Below are 23,997 nucleotides of genomic sequence, written 5' to 3' on the forward strand. Positions count from 1 at the left end.
ATCTTTTCAGTGTGTCTACCTATTTTTCAATCAGATTGCTAGGGTTTCTTTTCTTTTTTCTTTTTTTCTATTTAGCCTGCACCTGCAGCACATGGAAGTTCCCAGGCTAAGGGTCAAATCGAAGCTTTAGCTGCCAGCCTACACTAGAGCCACAGCAATGTAGGATCCAAGCTGTATCTGCAACCTACACCACAGCTTGCAGCTACTCTGGATCCTTAACCCACTGAGCAAGGCCAGGGATTGAACCCTCATCCTCATGGATACTAGTGGTATTGGGTTCTGCTGAGCCACAAAGGAATTCCTCTTAGGGTTCCTTTTTGCTATTGAGTTGTGTGAATTCTTTATATATTTTGGATTTTAACCTGTTATTATATATGTGATTTTCAGATGTTTTCTCTCATTTGGTACATTACCTTTTAATTTTGTGGATGATTTCCTTTGCTGTGTAGAAGCCTTAGAGTTTGATGTAGGCCTACTACATCTAACTAAAATCTATATTTAAAGATCATGTAACAGACCTACCTCTCAAATTCTTATGATGCAGTCTTTAAAAATAATATTTTAGGTTTTCATAAGTAATATTGTGTATTTTGTTTCAAATATTGCTTTCTTTTATAGCTTTTCTATCCCAAATGATTTTTTTTGGCCCTGTCTGTGACATGTGGAAATTCCTAAGCCAGGGATCAGACTGGTGCCACAGCAGTGGTAACACCAAATCCTTAGCTGCTAGGCCACCAGGGACCTCCCCCAAATGATTTTTAAAAGATGATTCTTGGAGTTCCCGTCGTGGCGCAGTGGTTAACGAATCCGACTAGGAACCATGAGGTTGCGGGTTCGGTCCCTGCCCTTGCTCAGTGGGTTAACGATCTGGCGTTGCCGTGAGCTGTGGTGTAGGTTGCAGACGCGGCTTGGATCCTGCGTTGCTGTGGCTCTGACGTAGGCTAGTGGCTACAGCTCCGACTCAACCCCTAGCCTGGGAACCTCCATATGCCGCGGGAGCGGCCCAAAGAAATAGCAAAAAGACAAAAAAAAAAAAAAAAAAAAAAAAAAAAAGATGATTCTTAATTAAAAATTTTGGAAAACAACTCTTGTCACTAGTAATGGGTTTATGACTTTATAATGAAAGAGGAAAATATTAGTCATCTTCTTCAAATCCTATCTATGCTAAGTTCTCATATACAAAAATGTTTTAAAAACAAGACATGCATGTAAAAGATTTTTGTAGATGGGGAATCTGTGGGTCTATGTGTTTATTCTTTTTCTGTAGCAGTTGTGGGAAAAGTTTGATTTATTCATGTTTGTATTGGCTGTCAATTATATTTGGTTGTGACTTAAAGAAAATAGTTCATTTTTCCTTCACATTTAAGAAATCCAGCAGTAGGAGTTCCCGTCGTGGCTCAGTGGTTAACGAATCCAACTAGGAACCATGAGGTTGCATGTTCGATCCCTTGCCTTGCTCAATGTGTTAAGGATCCAGCATTGCTGTGAGCTGTGGTGTAGGTTGCAGACGTGGCTTGGATCCCATGTTGCTGTGGCTCTGGTGTAGGCCAGTGGCTACAGCTCCAATTCAACCCCTAGCCTGGGAACTTCCATATGTCGCAGGAGCAGCCCAAGAAATGGCAGAAAGACAAGAAAAAAAAAAAAAAAGGCATAAATCCAGCAGTAGACTAATCAGGGCTAATACAGTGTTTATTTGGTCATCAAGGGCCCAGACTCTTTTATTTTCCTATTCTGTCATCCCTGACATGACTTTCATCCTCAGCTTTGTCTCATGGTACATATACCTGTTAGTATTCCATTCATCATGTTTTTTTTTTTTTAATTTTTAATTTTTATTTTTTGCTTTTTAGGGTCACACCCATGACATATGGAAGTTTGCAGGCTAGGGGTCAAATCGGAGCTGCAGCTGCTAGCCTTTATAATAGCCACAGCAATGCAGGTTCTGAGCTGTGTCTGCGACCTGCACTACAGCCCATGGCAATGCCAGATTCTTAACCACTGAGCGAGGTCAGGAATTGAACCTGTGTCCTCATGGATACCAGTTGGGTTTGTTACTGCTGAGCCTCACCAGGAACTCCCATTCATCATGTTTTAATGTTCCAGGTCGAACATGGGAAGAAAGGAAAGATGGTAGAAAGGAGGTATACCACCTATCTCTTGCCCTTTTAAGAAGTCTTCTAGGATGTGCCACCTTACCTCTTCTGCTTATATTTTCTTAAGTAGAATGTAGTCATATGATCACATGTCTGTGTGCAAAAGAAGCTAGGAATTAGAGTTTTTAAGAGATATATCTTACTTCCCTACAAAATTAGGATCCTGTTACCAAAATCCCTAACAGTAGGTAAGAAAAATGATGGCAACTCCTACTTTCAGTGTCTGTCATAGCCCTATAACAGAGTAAACCGAATATTTTGTGAAAAATTGGTAATTAGGTACATTTTTCTTATAATGTTGTAAAAATCCTTTTTTTTTTTAAGGGAAACTTTTAAAAGCATGCTTCCTAAAAAATATTTAGCTTTCATACTAAGACCTTGGAACATTTGGATTAGTAATAATTATCTAGATTTCACAGAAATAGTATCAACTATTTGGGGCTGTGAGCTATGTGAAGAAGAAATGGCTGAGAAATTTTCCAGAAGGTTCTTACTCCTTGCTTTTAATGTAATTTGTTATCTTTGCCGCTAATTTCACTGACAGTTTTCAGAAATGGAGGAGGGTGATCTACAGATTCAGTGTAATCCCTGTCAAAATTCTAATGGCATCTTTCATAGAAATAGAAAAAAAAGTCCTAAAATTTGTATAGAACAACAAAAGACCCCAAATAGCCAAAGCAATCCTGAGAACACAGCTGGAGGCATCACACTTTCTGATTGCAAACTATATTACAAAGCTGTAGTAATCAAAAGTGTGATATTTGGCATAAAAACATATATACAGACCAATGGAACAGAATTGCGAGCTGAGAAATAAACACATATATACAGTAAATTAATTTTCTTTTTTGATTTTTAATTTTTTAATTTTTTTGTAATGACTTTTATTTTTTTATTATAGTTGTTTTAAAGTGAATTTTCTCTTTCTTTCTGTCTGTCTGTCTTTCTGTCTTTTTAGGGCCGTACCTGCAGCATATGGAAGTCTTAGGCTAGGGGTCGAATCAGAGCTGTAGCTCCCAGCCTATGGCCCAGCCACAGCAATGTGGGATCTGAACTGCCTCTGCAACCTACATCACAACTTACTGCAATGTGGGATCCTTAACCCACTGAGCAAGGCCAGGGATCAAACCTGTGTCCTCATGGATCCTAGTCAGGTTTTTACCACTGCGCCACAATGGAAACTCCTATAAGTAAATTAATTTTCAACAAAGGAGCTAAGAATATACAATGGGGAAATTATAGTTTCTTCAATAAATAGTGTTGAGAATTTGGACAGCCATATGCAGAAGTATGAAACTGGACTCTTACCTCTTCTTTACACAAAAATCAACTCAAAATGGATTAAAGACTTAAAACATAAGACTTGAAACTGCAAAACTCCCAGAAGAAAACATAGCGTGTAAACTCCTTAGCATTGATTGGCCTTGGCAGATTTTTGTATTTGACAGCAAAAGCAAAGGCAACAAAAGCCAAAATAAATAAGTGGAACCACATAAAAGTAAAAAGCTTTTGCACAGCAAAGGAAATCTTCAACAAAATGAAAAGATGACTTACTACATGGGAGAGAATATTTGCAAGTCATATATCTGATAAGGGTTTAATGGCAAAAACATACAAAGAACTCACACTGTTCAACATTAAAAAAAAAAATCTGGTTAAAAAATGGGCAGAGGGGAGTTCCTGTCGTGGCTCAGTGGAAACAAATCTGACTAGTATCCATGAGGACGCAGGTTTGACCCTTGGCCTTACTCAGTGGGTTAAGGATCCAGCGTTGCTGTGAGCTGTGGTGTAGGTTGCAGATGTGGCTCAGATCTGGCATTTCTCTGGCTTTGTGTAGGCCAGCAGCTACAGCTCCAATTCAGTCCACATGCCATGAATGTGGCCCTAAAAAAAAAAAAAAAAAAAAAAAAAAAGGGCAGAGGTCTTGAGCATTTTCCCAGAGCGGACATACAAATGACCAATAGACCCATGAAAAGATGCTCAACATCGCTGATCTTCAGTGAAATGCAAATCAAAACTGTCATGAGATACCACCTTATATCTCTCAAAATGGCTGTCATGAACAAGATAAATAACAAGCGTTAGAAAGGATGTGGAGAAAAGGGTACCCTCTTGCACTGTTGGCACACATTGGCTTTGTAAATTGGTACAGGCTTTATGGAAAATAATATGGAGGTTCCTCAGAAACTTAAAAAGTAGAACTGCCATATGGTCCAGCAGTTTCACTTCAGGATATTTACCCAAAGAAAACAAAAATACTTATTTGAAAAAAATATGTGCATCCCAGTGTTCACTGCAGCATTATTTATAATAGCCAAGATATGGAAGCAACATAACTGTGTATTGATAGGTGAAAGGATGAAGATGTCATGTATATATACATATACACACATGATGGAATATTATGCAGCCAATATAGAAATGACATCTTACCATTGGCAACAACATGGATGGATATAGAGGGTATTGTGCTAAATGAGATTAGTCAGATAAAGACAAATACCATGTGATTTCACTTATATGTGGAATCTAAAAACAAAGAGAAAGTAAATAAAGAGAACAAATGGCTGGGTGCCAGAGGGGAGGGTGGTAGGGAATTGGGTGAAATAAGTGAAAGGGAGTAAGAGGTATAAACCTCCAATTGTAAAATAAATAAGCCATGGGATGTAATATACAACATAAGGAATATGGTCAGTAATAGTAGTGTAACTTTGAATGGAGACAGGTGGTTACTAGACTTATGATGATCACTTCTTTTTTATTATGATGATCATTTCTTAGTATATGTAAATATCAAACCATTATGTAGTAACCTGAAACTAATATTATATTGTAGGTCAATTATATTCCATTTTTTAAAAAAAGACCTACAAAAAAAAACCTAGTAAACAGAGAAAAAGAGGGAAGGTATACTAGGATAGGACATGATAGAATAGGAAGGTAGAAAGTCAGGCAAGCATGCAAGCATACGGACAGGCACAGAAGAGAAACAGAAATAAATACAGAAAAGGAACAAGAAAGAGACCTGGAGAAGTGGAATAAAGGAAGGAAAGAATAGAGGAAGGAAGGAGGAAATAGAAGAAAAAGTGTTTAAAGTGGATTAATTTATGAGAAAAAGTAAAAAAAAAAAAGAATGGCTATCTTGGGAACATTAAGATAACTGGTTAATGAGTATTTGAATGCTTTTGGTAAAATGCTTTTCAAACTTTAATGTTCTTAATAATTACCTGAGCTTTTTGGTTAGGCTAAAGGTTCTAATTCAGTAGATCTAGTCTGGGGCCTGATTTCTGTGTTTCCAGTTGGCCCCCCTGTGTTACAGGCTGAGGTTTACATTTTGAAGAGCAAGGTACCAGGAGAAAATTGGGGGAGGAATAGTAAGAGATTTGTTTCAGATTGGTAACCATTTTGGTTTATCCTTAATCAACATGTATATTTCTAGTTCAGCTACTTGTTGTCTTAGAATGACCTCAGGACTTTCTATTTCTTTGAGTTAAAAAATAAGGTCCTCAGAGAAGATTGTTTTAGCTCACTGAGGGAGAAAGAGTGATAATTCAGAGCAATTACCTAAAAGTTTTGAGAAGTAAAACATGGAAGAATTTTAAAATAAATTTCAACTTAGACCATTGAGAAGCTCCTATTTTTCTTGAGAATCTTTTGATGATGGCTGGTCTGTGTAGCGGAATGTGCATACTTTAGGAGAAGAAAAATAGGCATTAAATGGCTTCTAACAGCATGACAGCATTTGGAGTCTTGGTAGATAGTATTAACCAAAATAGCACAGTATAACTGAGGAAATTATGTAATGCTTAGTTTTCCTCACCGATAAGAAAGTATGAGATCATATAGAATGAGAGACTAAATTTCTACATTTAATTATCATTTAATAGTTATTTGGCCCTTTCTCATTGTATGTGATTTTTTTTTTAATTCAAATATCATTTAGGCATTTCAGCTAAGTTTAGTGACGCATACTGGAAATAATATTTTTTGAAGAATTTTGCATATAATTCTTTTTTAAAAACAAAGAAGAGCCATACAGTGCATAAGTGTTATATTCCTAAATAGATTGATTTATTACCTTATCTTTTGTTTGTTTCAGTGTCCCTGCATGAGATTTCATTGCTAGTGGATACCACACATTTAAAGCGGTTTGGGTTATGGAAAAGTAAGGATGATGATCACAGTAAAAGAAGTCATGCTATCCTCTTTCTTTGGGTTGCCTCAAATTATCTTCAAGAGATTCAGACCCAATTAGAAAATACTCTATTAAGCCAACAACGTGAGTATAAAAAGATTTCTAAATTTCAGGATCATCTGAGAAGTCCTATAAATAAAGTAAATTTTCATCTGAAATAATATAGTAGGATGCAGTTATTTCATGGAATTGAGATTAAGTTCATTGAATTAAAATGATTTACCCTTCATACTATATAAAATAAATTATTTTATTCATCTTATTTAACCTTATAATTTTACTCAACCAGGTGAAGTTATCTCCTAAAATAAAAGGACTATCTTATCTTTTGGTCAGTTAACATCTTTGGCTACCTGTCTTACAAGTTTCTTGGTTTTGTTTCATAAGGAACTATGACACTTCCTCAGTGGCAAAGTTAAATAAAATGCAGAAATCTTTTATCTTCAACATTTTCTTTAGTTTCTAAAAAAGAAAACAGCTTACTCATATATTATTTCTTTAAGACTGGGTCAAATATTTTTGTGTATGTTACTTAAATGTAGATATATGTATCTTGAGATGTTTCCCAACTTTGTTTAGTTTCCAGCTCCTAAAGGAGCCTAGTTTAGAATTGGATAAATCAAATCAGTAAGATTCTACTATTCCCTCTCTTACTCCCTTGCACATTAAAGATGCTAAGTGGTGAACTAAGCTTTATACCTTTAATATTGCTTATTTTGCTGTCCAAATTGCTTCCAAATTAATTGGGAAAATCTGTGATTAAATAGGGGAGAAGTTGGGAAAATACACTGAGCCATTTATAATCATTATGGGGGGAGAGAATGTCGTTTGAAATTATTATTGAAATGACTGATGAAAGAAAATGATTTTGAAGGAAGTCGTTTGATTAAATTTTTTTTTTTTTAAGGGATGTACCCACAGTGTGTGGAAGTTACCAGGCTAGGGGTAGAATTGGAGCTATAGCTATCGGCCTACACCACAACCACGGCAATGCCAGATCGAAGCCGAGTCTGTGACCTACACCATAGCTCACAGCAATGATGGATCCTTAACCCACTGAACTAGGCCAGGAATTGAACCCGTGTCCTCATGGATATGAGTTGGGTTCTTTACCACTGAACCACATGGGAGCTCCCTAAAATTTTTTTTTTTTTTGCGCTTTTCAGGGCCGCACATGCAGCATATGGAGGTTCCCAGGCTAGGGGTCCAGTTGGAGCTACAGTTGCTGGCCTGTGCCACAACCATAGCAACATAGGATCCGAGCTGCATCTGTGACCTACACCACAGATCACAGCAACGCCAGATCCTTAACCCACTGAGTGAGGCCAGGGATTGAACCCTCACCTTCATGAGGTTCCTAGTCGTATTTGTTTCTGCTGAGCCATGACGGGAACTCCAAAATTTTTTTTTTAAATTGGTAGATTTGACATGTGGAAAATGCTAGAGAAAAATAATTGTTTAGCCATCATTCATTTATTTATTCATATATTCATTAACAAATATTTACTAACACCTACTAAGTGCCAGGTACTAGAGATACAGCAGTCAGTACCATTGTGGAGTTTCCATTCTAATGCAGTAGGAATCTAAAAATTGTGTTTTGGTTTCAGGTTACTCATGGCCTGTTTGGGGATTTAATTTGCCTGGGTTATTAACTAACATAAAAAATAGTTTGAGTATATACCAACCTGTTAATAATTAAATTATTTTAATTATAATCCTCTTGAAAAATAATACTGATAAAAACTGGTCTCTTTTTTTTTCCTTCATAGCAAAATCCACTGAATTCATTTTCCTTGAGCTACACAGTTCTATTTCACAAAGAGAAGAATTGAAATTGAAAGATATTATGACAGAAATAAGTACAACCAATGGAGAATTAGAGCTTTCTTATCCCTTGTCTTGGGTTCAGGCACTTCCTTTATTTCAGAATCTCTCTTCAAAAGACAGTTCTTTTATTCACTATTACTGTGCTTCAACTTGTTCTTTCCCTGCTGCTTCTGCTGAAGAAATGAAGATGAAATCAATGTCTCAGGTTAGCGTATGATTAATATAATTAATGGGGGGGGGAGGCAGTTCAGTAAAAATTCTTTCATTGAAATTAGAATGATTTCAGAATGCTGTGTCTTGTCAGAAGAGCCCAGGAACCAACCTACAAGAACTCCCAATGCCAAAGCTAGAACAGGTAGATCAACAGAATTGGTAGTGATGGCAGGTGATCATTAACAATAAGATGCATGAGTCTATATTGATACAAATAAATAACTGATTGGTTAAATGAAAAAATAAATAATAAATGGTGGGTAAGGGACAGTTCTTTTTTAGAAAAGTCTTCCAGTTAATAAACGTAAGAGGAATAAGGGAAATATAAAACCACTGCTAGAAAAATCTTTTTCTAGTACTTTGCAGTGGAGAAACGTGGCAGACATCACCTTAACCCTGGTGATCAAAGTTACCATTAAAGTAATAAAACATGCCAGCAGAATGTACCTGTCACATCATGCACGGAGGAGGGTACATCACTTCAATACTGTATAACCTTAGTCTAATCATCAGAAAAATAAGACAAACCCAGTTACAGATTAACTAACCTGTTGTCTTAAAAAATGATGAGGTCATGAAAAACAAGGAAAGACTGAGGAATTGTAGGATCCTGAAACACAAGAAATTTATTAATGGAAAAACAAATAAAATCAGTATAAAGTCTGTTGTTTATAATATCATACCAATATTAAGTTCTTAGTTTTAATAATTGGTTATATAAGATTACTATTATTGGAATCTGAGAGAGGTTTGTTCATTTTTTGCAATACCTTTATAAGTCTAAAATTATCTTGAGGAGTTCCTGTCATGGCTCAGTGGTTAACAAATCTGACTAGGAACCATGAGGTTGTGGGTTAGATCCCTGGCCTTGCTCAGTGGGTTAAGGATCTGGCGTTGCTGTGAGCTGTGGTATAGGTTGCAGATGCGGCGCGGATCCTGAGTTGCTGTGGCTCTGGTGTAGGCCGGTGGCTACAGGTCCGATTCAACCCCTAGCCTGGGAACCTCCATATGCCTTGGGAGCGGCCCAAGACATGGCAAAAAGGCAAAAATAAATAAATGAAAAAATTATCTTGAAACAATTAATAGTAAGTTTAAAAATGCTATGTTTATGTTCATAGGAGATTGGTGATACACATGTAGCTTGTATATCTATTCCAAGTTCCTCTAGAAAGAAAAGTGTTTATAAAGTTTCCTGTGACATGGGCGTTCATGCATGCACATGTGTGCACACTTGTGCGCGCGCGCACACACACACACACACACACTCTGTCTGAGGCTAATCCGTTATTTAAAAGATCTATAGAAAGCCACATTAGTGGAATACAAGGTGTAAGACTTCACCACTGTCTTTATGCATAATGTTATAAAAATGGTAATTATATAGTAGATACAAATTTGTATCAAGTTTCTGTTTAGTAAAAAAATATTAATTTATATTATTATAAACTCTTTTCAGCCTCTCTTTAAAATTTTGTCCTACCGTTTATCACCTCTTGTTCATTTTGAACTGCAACATTTTCAGATTCTAATTTTTTTTTTTTTTCTGTTGTTGTTGCTATTTCTTGGGCCGCTCCCGCGGCATATGGAGGTTCCCAGGCTAGGGGTTGAATCGGAGCTGTAGCCACCGGCCTACACCAGAGCCACAGCAACACGGGATCCGAGCCGCGTCTGCAACCTACACCACAGCTCACGGCAACGCCGGATCGTTAACCCACTGAGCAAGGGCAGGGACCGAACCCGCAACCTCATGGTTCCTAGTCGGATTCATTAACCACTGCGCCATGACGGGAACTCCCCAGATTCTAATTTAATTGTAAAGCTCAGATCTGTGAGTAAAACACTTCAGGTTAAACTTTGATCATCATATATACAGTATCTTTTGATAAAAAATATTATTTTCATTTGTTATATCTGTTGAAATTCTCGAGTTTATACATATATAACTCATTGTTATGTGTTTCTTTTAGTTACATTCTCTCTTACAAGTCTAGGTTTTGACTTTATCCTTTTGAGAGAAAATTTGTATTTATTCATTTGTAAGGAGACTTTTTCTCTACCATTTTCTGTTAGCCCTCAAATACAGATACAGCCAAGCCTACTTACACCTTACTGCAAAAGCAAAGTAGTGGTTGCTATTCACTTTCTATTACATCTAATCCAGATGAAGAATGGCGAGAAGTCAGGCACACGGGACCTGTTCAGAAGTATGTACTGTGTCATATCCTGTTTGTAATAGGTGGGCACATTAGTAGTTTTCATTCCCATTGTTGATTTTAATATTTTAGCTTCCTAAGTGTTTTGAGTGTTTTGGTGAAGGTTAATAATAGAAATAATTATGAAAAAATTTTAAAAATTATTAAGAAAATGATCTGTCATTTTAGTTTTTTGTCAGTAAGACAGAAATGGTAGTTAAGATGTCAAATTTGTTAAGATTAAAGCATTTATCAAAATATTTGAATAGCAACATGTGATATATAATATATATTAAGATACTTGGAGTTTATCAGAACTTCTCTTTCAAAAGTTGATTCTTGGAGTTCCCATTGTGGCTCAGCAGTAACAAATCTGACTAGTATCCATGAGGCCCCTTTGATCCCTGGCCCTGCTCAATGGGTTAAGGATCTGGTGTTGCCATGAGCTGTAGTGCAGGTTGCCAACTCAGCTCAGATCTGGCGTTGCTGTGGCTATATCACAGTCCTGTAGCTGCATCTCCGATTAGACCCCTAGCCTGGGAGCTTCCATCTGCTGCATGTGGCCCTAAAAAAAAAAAAAAAAAAAAAAAAGATTGATTCTTTGTTCGTATTTTGTCTTGTATATGTCTTATGGCAGTAAGGCAGAATAAGGTAGTCTGTGCATTTGAGGATGATTTGTTTCTCTCCATGTTTCCTTTCCTTTGTAAGAAAAAAGACCAAAAAAAAAAAATTTGAAATTACAGGATAGGAAAACAGCCAATAAAATATTAACTATCATATTAGCCCTTAAAATTTTCATGTATTATTTGATTTAGGTGCCAACCAAGATTATATCAGTTGCAGATGAGTCTTATCTAACTGAATCTTTATGGTTGAAGAAGTACATGTTACGCCTTTATTGTTGACTATAGTTGTACAATAAGTACCACCCTGCCTGTAAGAAGACTATAACCAGCATTCATAAATGCTCTTATTTCTGATCTTAAAGAGAGGGTACCCAAGGAAAAATGCCTAAATGTCATCTTGTTTTCCTCTTCTTTCTTGTGTTCTATTTATGTTCTTTATGCTCTCTTTAGTTTTACATTGTAAACACTTTGTTAATGGGAAACTTGCTTTCTAAGCTTCCTTGTTAATTTCTTCATTGCCTAGCTGCTGGTGAAGATTAGCCACAGGTAGGAGAGCACAGTTTTTGACTAGTCTTGGGGATTCTAACTTAGCTTTGGAAACTGGAGTGTGGGAAAATCTTCTGTAGTTTGTTGCTTCATTTGTTGAAAGTTAAAAATTTTCCAGAAGAGAGACACCCTCAATGGTATTGTAACTGATTGTGAGATAAACTTATTCGTTAAATAGATATTGGGACTAGCCCACGTGGGAAGGATTAGAAATGAAAAGATACTTAGTGAGAGTACTGTTAGTAGCTTGTGAAAATAAAGAAAAGTATAATTGCTTATATCCTGTCAAATATTTTTTACCCTATACATTTTAGTTGTTGAATACTATTGCCCTGTTATTATTCCATAATAAATCTCTTTGATCTAGAACTTTGAATATTAATATATTTTAACTTTATTTTTACATTTTAAGGTTGATTGTGTATCCCCCACCACCTACTAAAGGGGGTTTAGCAGTAACTAGTGAAGATCTGGAGTGCTTAGAAGAAGGAGAGTTTCTTAATGATGTAATCATTGATTTCTACCTTAAGTAAGTATAATGATAAATGATCTTGCCATTTGTTTTACAGGTTTTGATGTGAATCTTAAAGTAAATATCTCTGTCTTTGAAATAATTTAACTTTAGCTAAATAATGTGCCACAATTTCAGATTTGAAAAATTGTTGCCTACCAAAATTTTCTGGAGTTGGCAATTTTCAGTTTCATTTCTTTACATCCAGTAGATACTGTATACTTCAAAGAGTTACTGTTTTTTTGTTGTTGTTTTAGTTTTTGTTATTTGCTTGCTCTTGATTGATACTTCCTTGACTATTATGTTATTGTAGTGAAGGAAGTACTTCTGTAATTACATATCAGTTTGGGAGCTGAAAAGAAGCACCTCTGTGTAGTTATCTCTTGTGTCTTTAAGTACTGTGATAGTTAACTACCATTTAAAAATTCCTTGTCACTATTCCATTAAAAATAATTTTCAACTTTTTTTTTTTTTTTTTTTTGCTTTTTAGGGCTGCACCTGCGGCATATGGAAGTTCCCAGGCCAGGCTTCCAGTCAGGGCTATAGCTGCTGGCCTATACCACAGCCGCAGCAATGCCAGATCTGAGCCGCATCTGCGACCTACACCACAGCTCACGGCAACTCCAGATCCGTAATGCACTGAGTGAGACCAGGGATTGAACCTGCATCCTCATGGCATGGTTCCTACTCAGATTTGTTTCTGCTGTACCACCATAGGAACTCCTCAGCTTTTTATATAGCCAAGATGAAGGAATATATAGGAAAGTTTTATAAACTTTCATACAGAGGTAATTATCTCTAGCCCTCATTTTGTCCTGTACCCCTAGACCTACATTTCCAACACTTCTTCTTCATGTCTCCTAATTATTCACAGACCTTTCCCAAAACATTTTACTATCATCTTATTATGTAAACCCTATTATTTTACTAGTAGTGCTATCCTTATTCTGGTTACTCAGGCTCAAAATCTCACATTATCATCTACTGTTCATCTCACACGTTGTAGATTTAATCTGTACAAATTTTCATTGGGTCTTTTTTATATCTTTCATGTCTCTAACTTTTTGGACATGTGGAATATAATTATTATATAATAACTGTTTTAATATCCTTTTCTGTGTATTCTGGCATCTGTGTCAGTTCTGGTTGGTTTCCACTGACTGATTTTTCTCTTCATTATGAATCATGTATATATATGTTTTTTTTTTTCTCTCCTTTGTATGTCTGGTGATTTTTGGGGGGGGTGGTGTTGAATATTTTTGTATTTCTATAACTATTCCTGAATTTTCTTATTTGGAAGCAGTTTCATGCTTTTAAGGGTCTTGCTTTTTAAGATTTTTTTTTTTTTAGGTGACACCAACAAATTAATCCCTGCTACTGAGAAAAGACCCTTCTGGGTACTCTGCTCAGTGCTTCATGAATTAAGAGATTTTCTATCCTGGCTGATGTTTACAGGCACCATTCCCACAGCCTGCGTGAATGCTGGGTACTATTCCTTTTAATTGTTTCAGTTAGTTCTTACCTTTCCAATACTCTGTCAGCAAACTCTGGTGCCTTAATCAATCCTGACTCTCAGCATCTCCTCAATTCAGGGAGTCTTCCAGACTCTGCCTGGTTTATTCCTTCTTGAGCTGTAGCCTGGAAATTTATCAAGGCAGTAAACTGAGGTAATTATAGAGCTCACCATTTCTCAAGGATCACTATTCTTTGTTTTCTGATGTCCAGGGTTTTAAAAACTATTGCATAAATTTTGTCTGATTTTTTGCTTGTTTCAAACAGAATTGTAAATCTGGTCCCTACATTCCATCTTGGCTGGGAACAGAATTTCCTTTATCATTGACTCCACTTCCCTTCCCTCTGTGCATGCTCAGTTACCTGAGTAGTAGATTCTGTCTCTCAAATTCATTTATTCTCTTTCTTCTGTCATCATGATCTTTTTAGTACTATTTACCTTGTTCTTCTTCTAAACTAATCTCCTTATATCCTTTGTCTCTGATATCCTGTCTATTAAGTATATTATTAAACCACTATTGTTAAATTACTCTATGAATGTAATTCCCACTGGAAACTTTTAGTAATTTCTCATTACCTGTCAAAATGAGTTCAAACACGCTTGGATATTTGAGTGTCTTAATAATCTGTCTTATCTGTCTGTCTTATTAGCCATCTGCTAATAATCCTACCTTATTACATAGTCCAGCAAAATTGAATTATAAACAGTTTACTGAACAAAGCCTATTCTTATCCCCTCTTCTGCCTAAATGCTCTGTTATTCTTACTTCTTGGAATATTCTCCTCTCTATCTTAACCTGTTGAAATATTACTCCTCTTTCAAGGTTACTCGCAACTGATAACTTCTTGCAACTTTTCCTGATTCTAAACAGATATTATTAACTCTCATGATACTTCACTTGTATTTGTTTTATGATACTTATAATATTTTGCCTTATTTTAAAGTTATTTGGCGGCATTATGATTATTCTTCTAAAGTCTAAGCATCTTACATCTTATTTATTTTTGTATCCCTTTAATAATGTCAAATTTATGTTTTGGGAGACGAATTGGGTCATCTTTGGTGTTAATTTTGATATGTTTTATTGCAATTAACAAATAAAATTTTGTTTCAAATTTAGTTGCATTAATATTTTTCTTTTTTTCTTTTTTTGTGTTTTTAGGGCCGCACATGCAAAATATAGAGGTTACCAGGCTAGGGGTCGAATCAGGGCTGCAGCTGCTGGCCTACGCCACAGCCACAGCAACTCCAGATTAGAGCCACGTCTGCAAACCTACATCACAGCTCACGACAATGTACATCCTTAACCCACTGAGTGAGGCCAAGGATCGAACCTGTGTCCTCATGAATACTAGTCAGATTCATTTCTTCTGAGCCACAATGGGAACTCCTATGTGTATTTTCCTGTATTTCCTTTTCATTGAACTGCCTGTATGTCTCTTTGACTTCTTTTCAGAGGGGATTCTAACTTAAAAAAAACAAACTACTTTCCTATTTATTTTTAAAATTGATGAATAACTTTCAAGTAGTAAAGTGCATAAATTTTAAGTGTATAGCTCACGAGTGTTTACATATGTATGTACCCAGTGTTTTCATCATGCCAATCAAGGTAAAGAACACTTGCAGCACATAAAAAGCATTATTTGTGTCTCCTTCCACCCTCCCCATAACCCCATTAAAAAATTCAAGTTGTGGAGTTCCTATCGTGGCTCAGTAGTGTGGCTGTGGCTGTGGCGTAGGCCGGCAGCTGTAGCTCCAATTAGACCACTAGCCTGGGAACCTGCATATGCCACAGGTGCAGCCCTAAAAAGCAAAAAAGAAAAAAGAAAAGAATAGCAGGTTCTTTAATGATGAAGAGTTTAATCACTAAATGATTGAATTGCAAGCTTATGTTGAAGGATTTTTTTTTTCTTTTCTTTTTCTTTTTTTTTTTTTTTTTTTTTTTTTTGTCTTTTCTAGGGCCGCACCTGTGGCATATAGAGTTTCCCAGGCTAGGGGTCTAATCAGAGCTGTAGCCACCAGCCTACGCCAGAGCCCCAGCAATGTGGGATCCAAGTCATGTCTACGACCGATGCCACAGCTCACAGCAATGCTGGATCCTTAACCCACTGAGCGAGGCCAGGGATCAAACCCGCAACCTCATGGTTTCTAGACAAATTTGTTAACCACTGAGCCACGACGGGAACTCCAAAGGATTGTTTTAGGATAGGAATAGACTAGGGATTTCTAGTCATGTTTCAGCGTTATTAAGGTTTCTCTAGATTTATTTAGGAGTGTCATAGTTTCAACGGTATATTTGATTGTGTGATTATTTGATTAGTATTTCCTTCTACCCTCATTCTTCTGGATTGTAAGCTCTTTGGTGGCAGGAACTTTTTATTTGTCCCCCTCTTGTTTTATGTCTCTATTATAAATATGGTACTTGGCACATGTTAGGAATTTGATAAATATTTAAGTAAATGAATAAGTGGAAAATTTCTGCTTTAATTGATCTTGATATATCTTGATAGAAGGTAAGGTAACTAAGGAACAAAAAAAGCTGAAATCAGAGCAAATTGTAAGATTGCTTTGGCTTATGGACATAAAAATGATTTTCAGAACACAAGATATTGGAGGAAGACTGGTAAAATCTAAAAATAATCTACTTTTGTGGTGTTGTTACTTTACAGGTATCTTATATTGGAGAAGGCATCAGAAGAACTTGTTGAACGAAGTCACATTTTTAGTAGCTTTTTCTATAAATGCCTGACGAGAAAGGAAAATAATTTAACAGAAGATAACCCGAATCTTTCGTAAGTCAGTCTTCCACTGTTGTTAAGTGTTAAGAGGAAAACATACTATTTTGATACTTTTAGTGAAATAACTTCTTACAGCATTTCCTAGAGTTAGCAATGATACCAACTTGTGCAAGTGCTGGGCCTGTTAGCTCTAAGAAGCCTTTCTCACCCTTCATTGTTTTGTTCCCTGTTGCAGGGAGGCTAACTCTTGCAGGTTGCATTTCCAATACTGGGGATTGGAGGGCAAAAAAGAAGAGGCAAGATATATCTTTCTTACCCTCTTTGCCTTGGGCACTTATTCTGGTAGTGGTTCTAGTTCCTATATGGGTCTGTCTTTCACTGGACAGATCTAATAGAGCTCCAGCATCTGTCTGCAGGTACTACTTCTACACTTTGCCCCTCAGCATAGTGGTCCTACTATGCTAGTCTCTGGTTGCCTCACTGGCTGTCTTTTGTGGCTTTGCATGTTTTCTCCCATCAGTATAGCCATTTCTTCGCATTGTATTTGATCTGTCTTAAATATATAGAGTAGTTTATGTTTTCCTGATTGGATCCTCACAAACATACTACTATTTAATTGTTTATTTTTTTTTCACTTTTAAAAGTTTTATTTGATTTTGAATCAAAAGTATAGTTGATTTACAATGGTGTGATAATTTCTGCTGTACAACAAAGTGACTCAGTTATACTTAGACACCCACCAATTCTTTTTTCAGAGTCTTTTCCCAAATAGATTATCACAGGATGTTGGATAGAGTTCCCTGTGCTCTACAGCAGGTGTCTGTTGGCCAGTCATTCCATATACCTCAGTGTGCATATACCACTGATGTCTTTTTTTTTTTTTGGAGGGGGGAGTTTTATTATTATTACTATTTTTAATATAATTTTATTTTATTTTTTGTCCTTTTGCTATTTCTTTGGGCCGCTCCTGCGGCATATGGAGGTTCCCAGGCTAGGGGTCGAATCGGAGCTGTAGCCACTGGCCCACGCCAGAGCCACAGCAACGCGGGATCCGAGCCATGTCTGCAACCTACACCACAGCTCACGGCAACGCTGGATCGTTAACCCACCGAGTAAGGGCAGGGACTGAACCTGCAACCTCATGGTTCCCAGTCGGACTCGCCAACCACTGCGCCACGACGGGAACTCCTATTTTTTTATTATTTTTTTAATAGTGATGTTTATTTTTTCCATTATAGCTGATTTACAGTGTTCTGTCAATGTTCTGCTGCCCAGCAAGGTGACCCAGTCACACATACATGTATACATTCTTTTTTCTCACATTATCATGCTCCATCACAAGTGACCAGACATGGTTCCCAGTGCTATACAGCAGGATCCCATTGCTTATCCACTCCAAAGGCTATAGTTTGCATCTATTAACCCCAAATTCCCAGTCCCTCTCACTCCCTCCCCCTCCCCCTTGGTAACTACAAGTCTGTTCTCCATGTCCATGAGTTTCTTTTCTGTGGAAAGATTCATTGGTGCCCTTTATTAGACTCCAGATATAAGTGAAAACATATGGTATTTGTCTTTCTTTCTGACTTACTTCACTTAGTATGAGAGTCTCTAGTTCCATCCATGTTGCTGCAAATGGCACTATTTTGTTCTTTTTATGGCTGAGTAGTATTCCATTGTGTATATATACTACATCTTACTAATCCAATCATCTGCTGATGGACATTTAGGTTGTTTCCATGTCTTGGCTATTGAGAATAGTGCTGCAATGAACATGCAGGCGTATGTGTCTTTTTCAAGGAAAGTTTTGTCTGGATATATGCCCAAGAGTGGGCTTGCTGGGTCATAAGGTGGTTCTATGTATAGATTTCTAAGGTACCTCCATACTGTCTTCCATAGTAGTTGTACCTAATTCTGTGTAATTAAACAAATGTAACATTATAAAAATACCATATTTGTTCTCACAATTTAGCTGACTTTCTATCCAAATATTTTTTCATTAATTCTAAAACCTATAGGGCAGTGGATAGGGATAGGCATAAAGGAGAAAGGAGTAATTTCTAAAAAAATTTTTATTATGGTTGATTTATAATGTTGTGTCAATTTCTGCTGTGACCCACTGAAATTGACCCAGTTATACATACATTCTCTTTCTCATATTGTCTTCCATTATTTTCTATTATGAGAGATTGGATATGGTTCCCTTTGCTATACAGTAAGATCTCATTGCTTATCCATCCTAAATGTAATAGTTTGCTTCTACTAACTCCAAACTCCCAGTCCATCCCACTCCCTCCCCTTGGCAACCACAAGTCTTCCATGTCCATGAGTGTTTCTTTTCTGTAGCTAGGAGTAATTTTTGTATCTTAGGTAGCAGTAACTTGAATGGTGAGAGTGAAGCCATTTCACCTCCTCCCCATCCCTAACAATCCATATAATATTTATATGGTGGACCTGTGATAAAATTAAGAGTTTTTATTTTTAAAAAAGTTAGTATAAGCATTTGTCTACCCACTTCACAAGGTACATTTTTGTAGATTATTTCTTCCCATAACAGTGCTTTTAGATATGTAAGGCTTTTTTTGAAATAAGGAAGCAGGCAGAACTCTGGTAGGTGACAGAACTGATCGCTGCTTAAATCTTTATCTTTTAAACTCTAATCTAGAGATGTTTTCATTTTACTGGACTACCTTTAAAAAGTTTCTGCAAGAATTGTTTCATCCCTTTAAAATAATAGAAATAATAAGCAAGTAAGAAGATGATTAAACTTTCTGAACCTGTTGTATGGTTGTATGGTTGGAGAGAGTAGGTATAGAGAGAGAGTATTTGAATATGTTGAATACTTGCTTGGAACCAAGTCAGTGAACGTGAAGTTACTTTGATTCTACAATAGTCTTATGAGATAAATGCCATTGTTTTTATTTATTAAAGCTTAAAGAAGTTAGAAAATTTATTCATAGTTGGATCTAGCTCTCCAGTTTCAAAGTTCAAGCTTTTTATCTTGCTTATATTATTGTATCTGTGGAATTTATGGTCTGAATTGGTTCACTTGAGAGAATAAAAGGAGGTCCTATTAGTTACAGAGGGCAACCTGGGTATACTGAGGCTGCCCTAGACAGACTGGGATGTGTTATTGTCTATATTTTGACTGTCTTTATAGGTTTGAAATTTGTGTTGGTGGAGAAGGTCTACTAGGATCACTTAAGGAGAAAAATCACAATATGAAAATATTCCTGATAATCAGAGTTAATGGAGAGGGATAGATGGAAGGGGAGGATTTATTAAATAAATTTGATATTTGACATTTCTGATGTCCTCCTCTTCTATTTTATGTATATAGAAATTGATGGCTGGCACTGGGAAGTTTGGGGTTAGTAGATGCAAACTATTGTATTTGGAGTGAATAGGCAATGAGATCCTGCTGTATAGCACAGGGAAACTTGTCACTTGTGATGGAACATGATCGAGGATAATGTGAGAAGAGAATGTGTATATATGTGTGACTGTCACTTTGCTGTACAGCAGAAATGGCAGAACATTGTAAAAGAGCTGTAACAGAAAAAAAGTAAAAATATTAAAAAAAAAGAAAAAAAGAAATTGATGGTTGGTACCATACACTTAATCCCACATTTTGTTTTAAGATTACTGGTTGGGGTGGAGATTATGCATTTGACATACCCACTTAGAAACTGAGGAAATGATGTAGGTCTGCTGTGTGTAAAACTTTTTAAATTAAAACATTTATTTATTTATTTATTTATTTATTATTATTTTAAAAAATTTTTATTTATTTTTCTTAGGGCCACACCTGCAGTATATGAAAGTTCCCAGGCTAGGGGTTGAATCGGAGCTATAGCCGCCGGCCTATGCACAGCCATAGCCGTGCAGGATCTGGGCTGTGTCTGCAACCTACCCCACAGCTCACAGCAACACAGGATACTTAACCCACTGAGCAAGGCTAGGGATCAAATCCACATCCTCATGGTTACTAGCCACAATGGGAGCTCTTATATTAAAACATTTTTAGGAGTTCCCGTCATGGCTCAGTGGTTAACAAACCTGACTAGCATCCATGAGGATGCGAGTTCAATCCCTGACCTTGATCAGTGGGTTAAGAATCGGGTGTTGCCATGAGCTGTGGTATAGGTCGCAGACGCAGCTCAGATCCTGTGTTGCCGTGGCTGTGGTGTAGGCCAGCGGCTACAGTTCCAATTTGACCCCTAGCCTGGGAACCTCCATAGGCCACTGGTGCAGCCCTAAAAAGACACAAAACAAAACCAAAAAAAATTTTTTTAAATTAGATGTTATATGCCTGATCATTGTAAATGTAATACAAAACAAAGTTACATGAGTAGCATCTTCCAAGGTAAAACATACCTTATATATAATACATATTTATGTACACACATACACAGATACATATGAACACATACATACCTATACACACTTACATATATGTGTATATGCACAAAAACTCATGCTAATGCTTGGCTTCATATGTATGTAATTAGTATCACACAAAGAATGCCTACAAATCAGTAAAACAAACAGAACCCAGAAGCAAGGTGGCAAGGGATACAAACCATAATTTATGTCCAGTAAATCCTGTAGGAAGCTCCAACTACTAGTGTATGAAATAGCAGACCAAATGACACATGAAGTCATTACGGTGGTTTATGAGTTCCTGCAAGATTTGGCTTCTGTCCTCAAGCTGCCTCCTTTCAGTTTTCAAGTATGCCAAGCTCTTTCCTGTTTTCTGACAGAAATAACTTCTCCTGGTACTTTTTATTTTACAAGGTGATCTCTAATCATTTTTTGTTTGCTTGTTCATTTTCTGTTTCTTGTTCTAAAATATAAGGTCCATGAGGTCAAGGACTTCATCTGTCTTATTTTCCACTCTATGCCTGTGCATTTTGCTTAGTGCTTGGAACATACCAGGAATTCATAATCAAGGATAGTAATGTATGTTATGAATGGGGAGAGAACTGTTAGACCTAATGAAGAATTTTCTATACAGTTAGGAACTGAGAACAGAGATGATATTGTGGCCTTCGTATTCTCTTCTATCGCCCTTGCCCCATCCTGTGTCTAATGTAGTCCCAATCAAATAAGGTTAGCTAATCAGGAAATCTACCAGACACCAACATAACAAGACAAAAGAAAACCAGGTGTCTATCCTTAAGATATTTCAAGTGGAAAACAAGAGACTCATCACTAGGTGAAAACTATTTATTTATTTTTAAATTTTATTTTATTTTTGGTCTTTTTGCCTTTTCTAGGGCCGCTCCCATGGCATATGGAGGTTCCCAGGCTAGGGGTCGAATCGGAGCTGTAGCCGCCAGCCTACACTACAGCCACAGCAACGCGGGATCCAAGCCGCGTCTGCAGCCCACACCACAGCTCACGGCAACGCCGGATCCTTCACACCCTGAGCAAGGCCAGGGATTGAACCCTCAACTTCATGGTTCCTAGTCAGATTCATTAACCACTGAGCCACGATGGGAACCCCGAAAATAACTATTTATAATCATTGTAATGGTTGGGTCATTCTGAAATGAGAAAATTTGGTAACACATGATTCCTTATTATTTTTATGAGGTCACTGTTCTGCGTAATTCCTATCACATCTTTTAGTCCATTCTGGATCCCATCTCACCCCTAATATCCGCCCCTGTGAGTTTGATTAGTTATTCAGATGGACAGGGATGGGGCAAAGATGTCTTTTTCCTGTGTTACTTAGTATATGAAGGTATAAGAACTTAATTTTTTTTAACTAAAAAGAGGTCTTTCAAGGGATTCAGCCAGAAGTCATGTACCGCCACCTCTTTTATGCCTCTGTGAAATACCATCACTTTCCTAAAATTTTTTTGACATCCAAACTTGGTTTGATATCTTTCTTGCTAACTTCCCTAATGAGGTAAAGAAAAGGAAAAGGAACTCTTATTCATGTGTCCCAACCCTTTTCTAGGTGGCCTTCCTAGATACTGTAACGTAATTCCTTTGTATTCTTTATGACACTTGTATTTTATTTTTTATTTTTTCAAGTGGCCACATCTGTGGCATATCGAAGTTCCTGAGCTAGGGGTCGAGCCACAGCCACTGTAGAAGCAATGCCGAGTAGTTATGTTGTGAGCCACACAGGAAGTCCAGACACTTATATTTTAATTATTTGTTGTTTTTTTTCTGACCTCATTATTTTGTAAATTCCTTTAAGGCAGCATAATTTTCATTATTTGTTCTTAGGAATCTAATAAATATTTGTTGAAGAAATAAAATGAAAGATGGATGAATGATGAGTGTGCTTAACTTGTTCTATAATTTCTTTATAAATGAAATAAAGGGAGATGAGTTTCATCTTTGAAAATCTGAGACTATACACCTCATTCTTTCTCTTCCATTAAGTTTTAATACCTCTCTCATCACATTTAAAACATTTAGACAATTCTGTTAAGGTTTAATGATAATATTTTATATCATGCCCAGATGGAATAAATAGGTATAGCTGTTTATATTCAGTTACTGAGACAATTTTGGACTCTAGAAAAGATTTTATGAATTTCTGCCTTCTATCCATTATTTTATTGTTTATAAATAGTGATCATATTTAAAAATAGACAGGAGTTAATAAAAGGAGATAATTTTCTAGTCTGTTAAATATTATATATCTTAAAAAGATGGTTAAATAAACTAAAACTAACATTTTTCAGTGCATAAAAATGACTCATGAAGTCCTTATTTTAAATTTTTAATTTTTTATCTTGATCATATCTATCTTTTATATTCCCAGAATGGCCCAGAGAAGACATAAAAGAGTAAGAACATGGACACGTCACATAAACATCTTTAATAAAGATTACATCTTTGTGCCTGTAAATGAGTCGTGAGTATTTCAGGTTATTTTTTAAAAATAATAGTGCAGAAAAAATATTTTGTGCATTTTTAGATTTATAATCAGTAAAGTATGGATATCTAAACCCAGGTATTATTTTTAATTTTTTTTTATAAAAGAGTATATAAAATAATGAGTTTGTTTATCTTGGTTTTTGGTTTAACAGTGCTTATGTTGTAAATAGTGAAAAAATAAAATGACAAATGCTCACAAGACTGTAATGTCTGAGACATTGAATTTTCTTGAGGGAGAGTTGGGGACTCAAGATTTTCTAAACAAAGATGGAAAGCTTTTAAGATGAATCTTCAAATATTTAAGAGAGCTCTTTAAGCACTAATACAAACAAGTAATGCTCTAAGCCTATTTATTAAAGCAGATCCTTAGCAGGAGACACTAATTATATGAAAGTAAATACATTTGAATGACTCATATTTTACCCTAAGAAGTCTTAGTACTTTTAAAATTGGTTTTGGAAAGTGTGTTCTGTATTATATCAGATATTATAGTAGACTTCTTCAAAATTGAGAAGTTTGTCATACCCATCTTCCCAGCTAGTTATAGAATGTATTCTTCTGCATTGTTTAGATTTTATCT

General features: G+C 36.3%; 1 protein-coding gene across 29 annotated transcripts in view; it reads left to right on the forward strand.

Moving 5' to 3' along the window:
* The window catches only part of SENP7 (SUMO specific peptidase 7), a 168,795-nt gene that overhangs the window by 133,509 nt on the left and 11,289 nt on the right, over window positions 1–23,997 (forward strand). For 19 of the 29 annotated variants that reach the window (XR_014824928.1, XR_014824929.1, XM_084991521.1 and 16 more), the window contains 6 exons: window positions 6,253–6,432; window positions 8,121–8,383; window positions 10,462–10,595; window positions 12,168–12,284; window positions 16,449–16,571; window positions 23,302–23,394. Coding sequence is in view for 17 of the 29 variants with exons in the window: in XM_084991521.1 (XP_084847647.1) it covers window positions 6,253–6,432; window positions 8,121–8,383; window positions 10,462–10,595; window positions 12,168–12,284; window positions 16,449–16,571; window positions 23,302–23,394 (910 nt within the window). In the remaining 12 variants the exon portion in view is untranslated. Of the gene's footprint in view, window positions 1–6,252; window positions 7,294–7,550; window positions 8,487–9,384; window positions 10,628–12,167; window positions 12,285–16,448; window positions 16,572–23,301; window positions 23,395–23,997 lie in introns of those variants that run through there. The other 10 variants (XR_014824931.1, XR_014824934.1, XR_014824937.1 and 7 more) reach the window with 3 other exon arrangements.

The sequence above is a fragment of the Sus scrofa genome, chromosome 13, assembly GCF_054392235.1.
Source record: "Sus scrofa isolate SSC_HxYL_T2T_F1_AM1 chromosome 13, Sscrofa_HxYL_maternal_Yorkshire_Landrace_v2.0, whole genome shotgun sequence".
NCBI classification, from domain to species: domain Eukaryota; kingdom Metazoa; phylum Chordata; class Mammalia; order Artiodactyla; family Suidae; genus Sus; species Sus scrofa.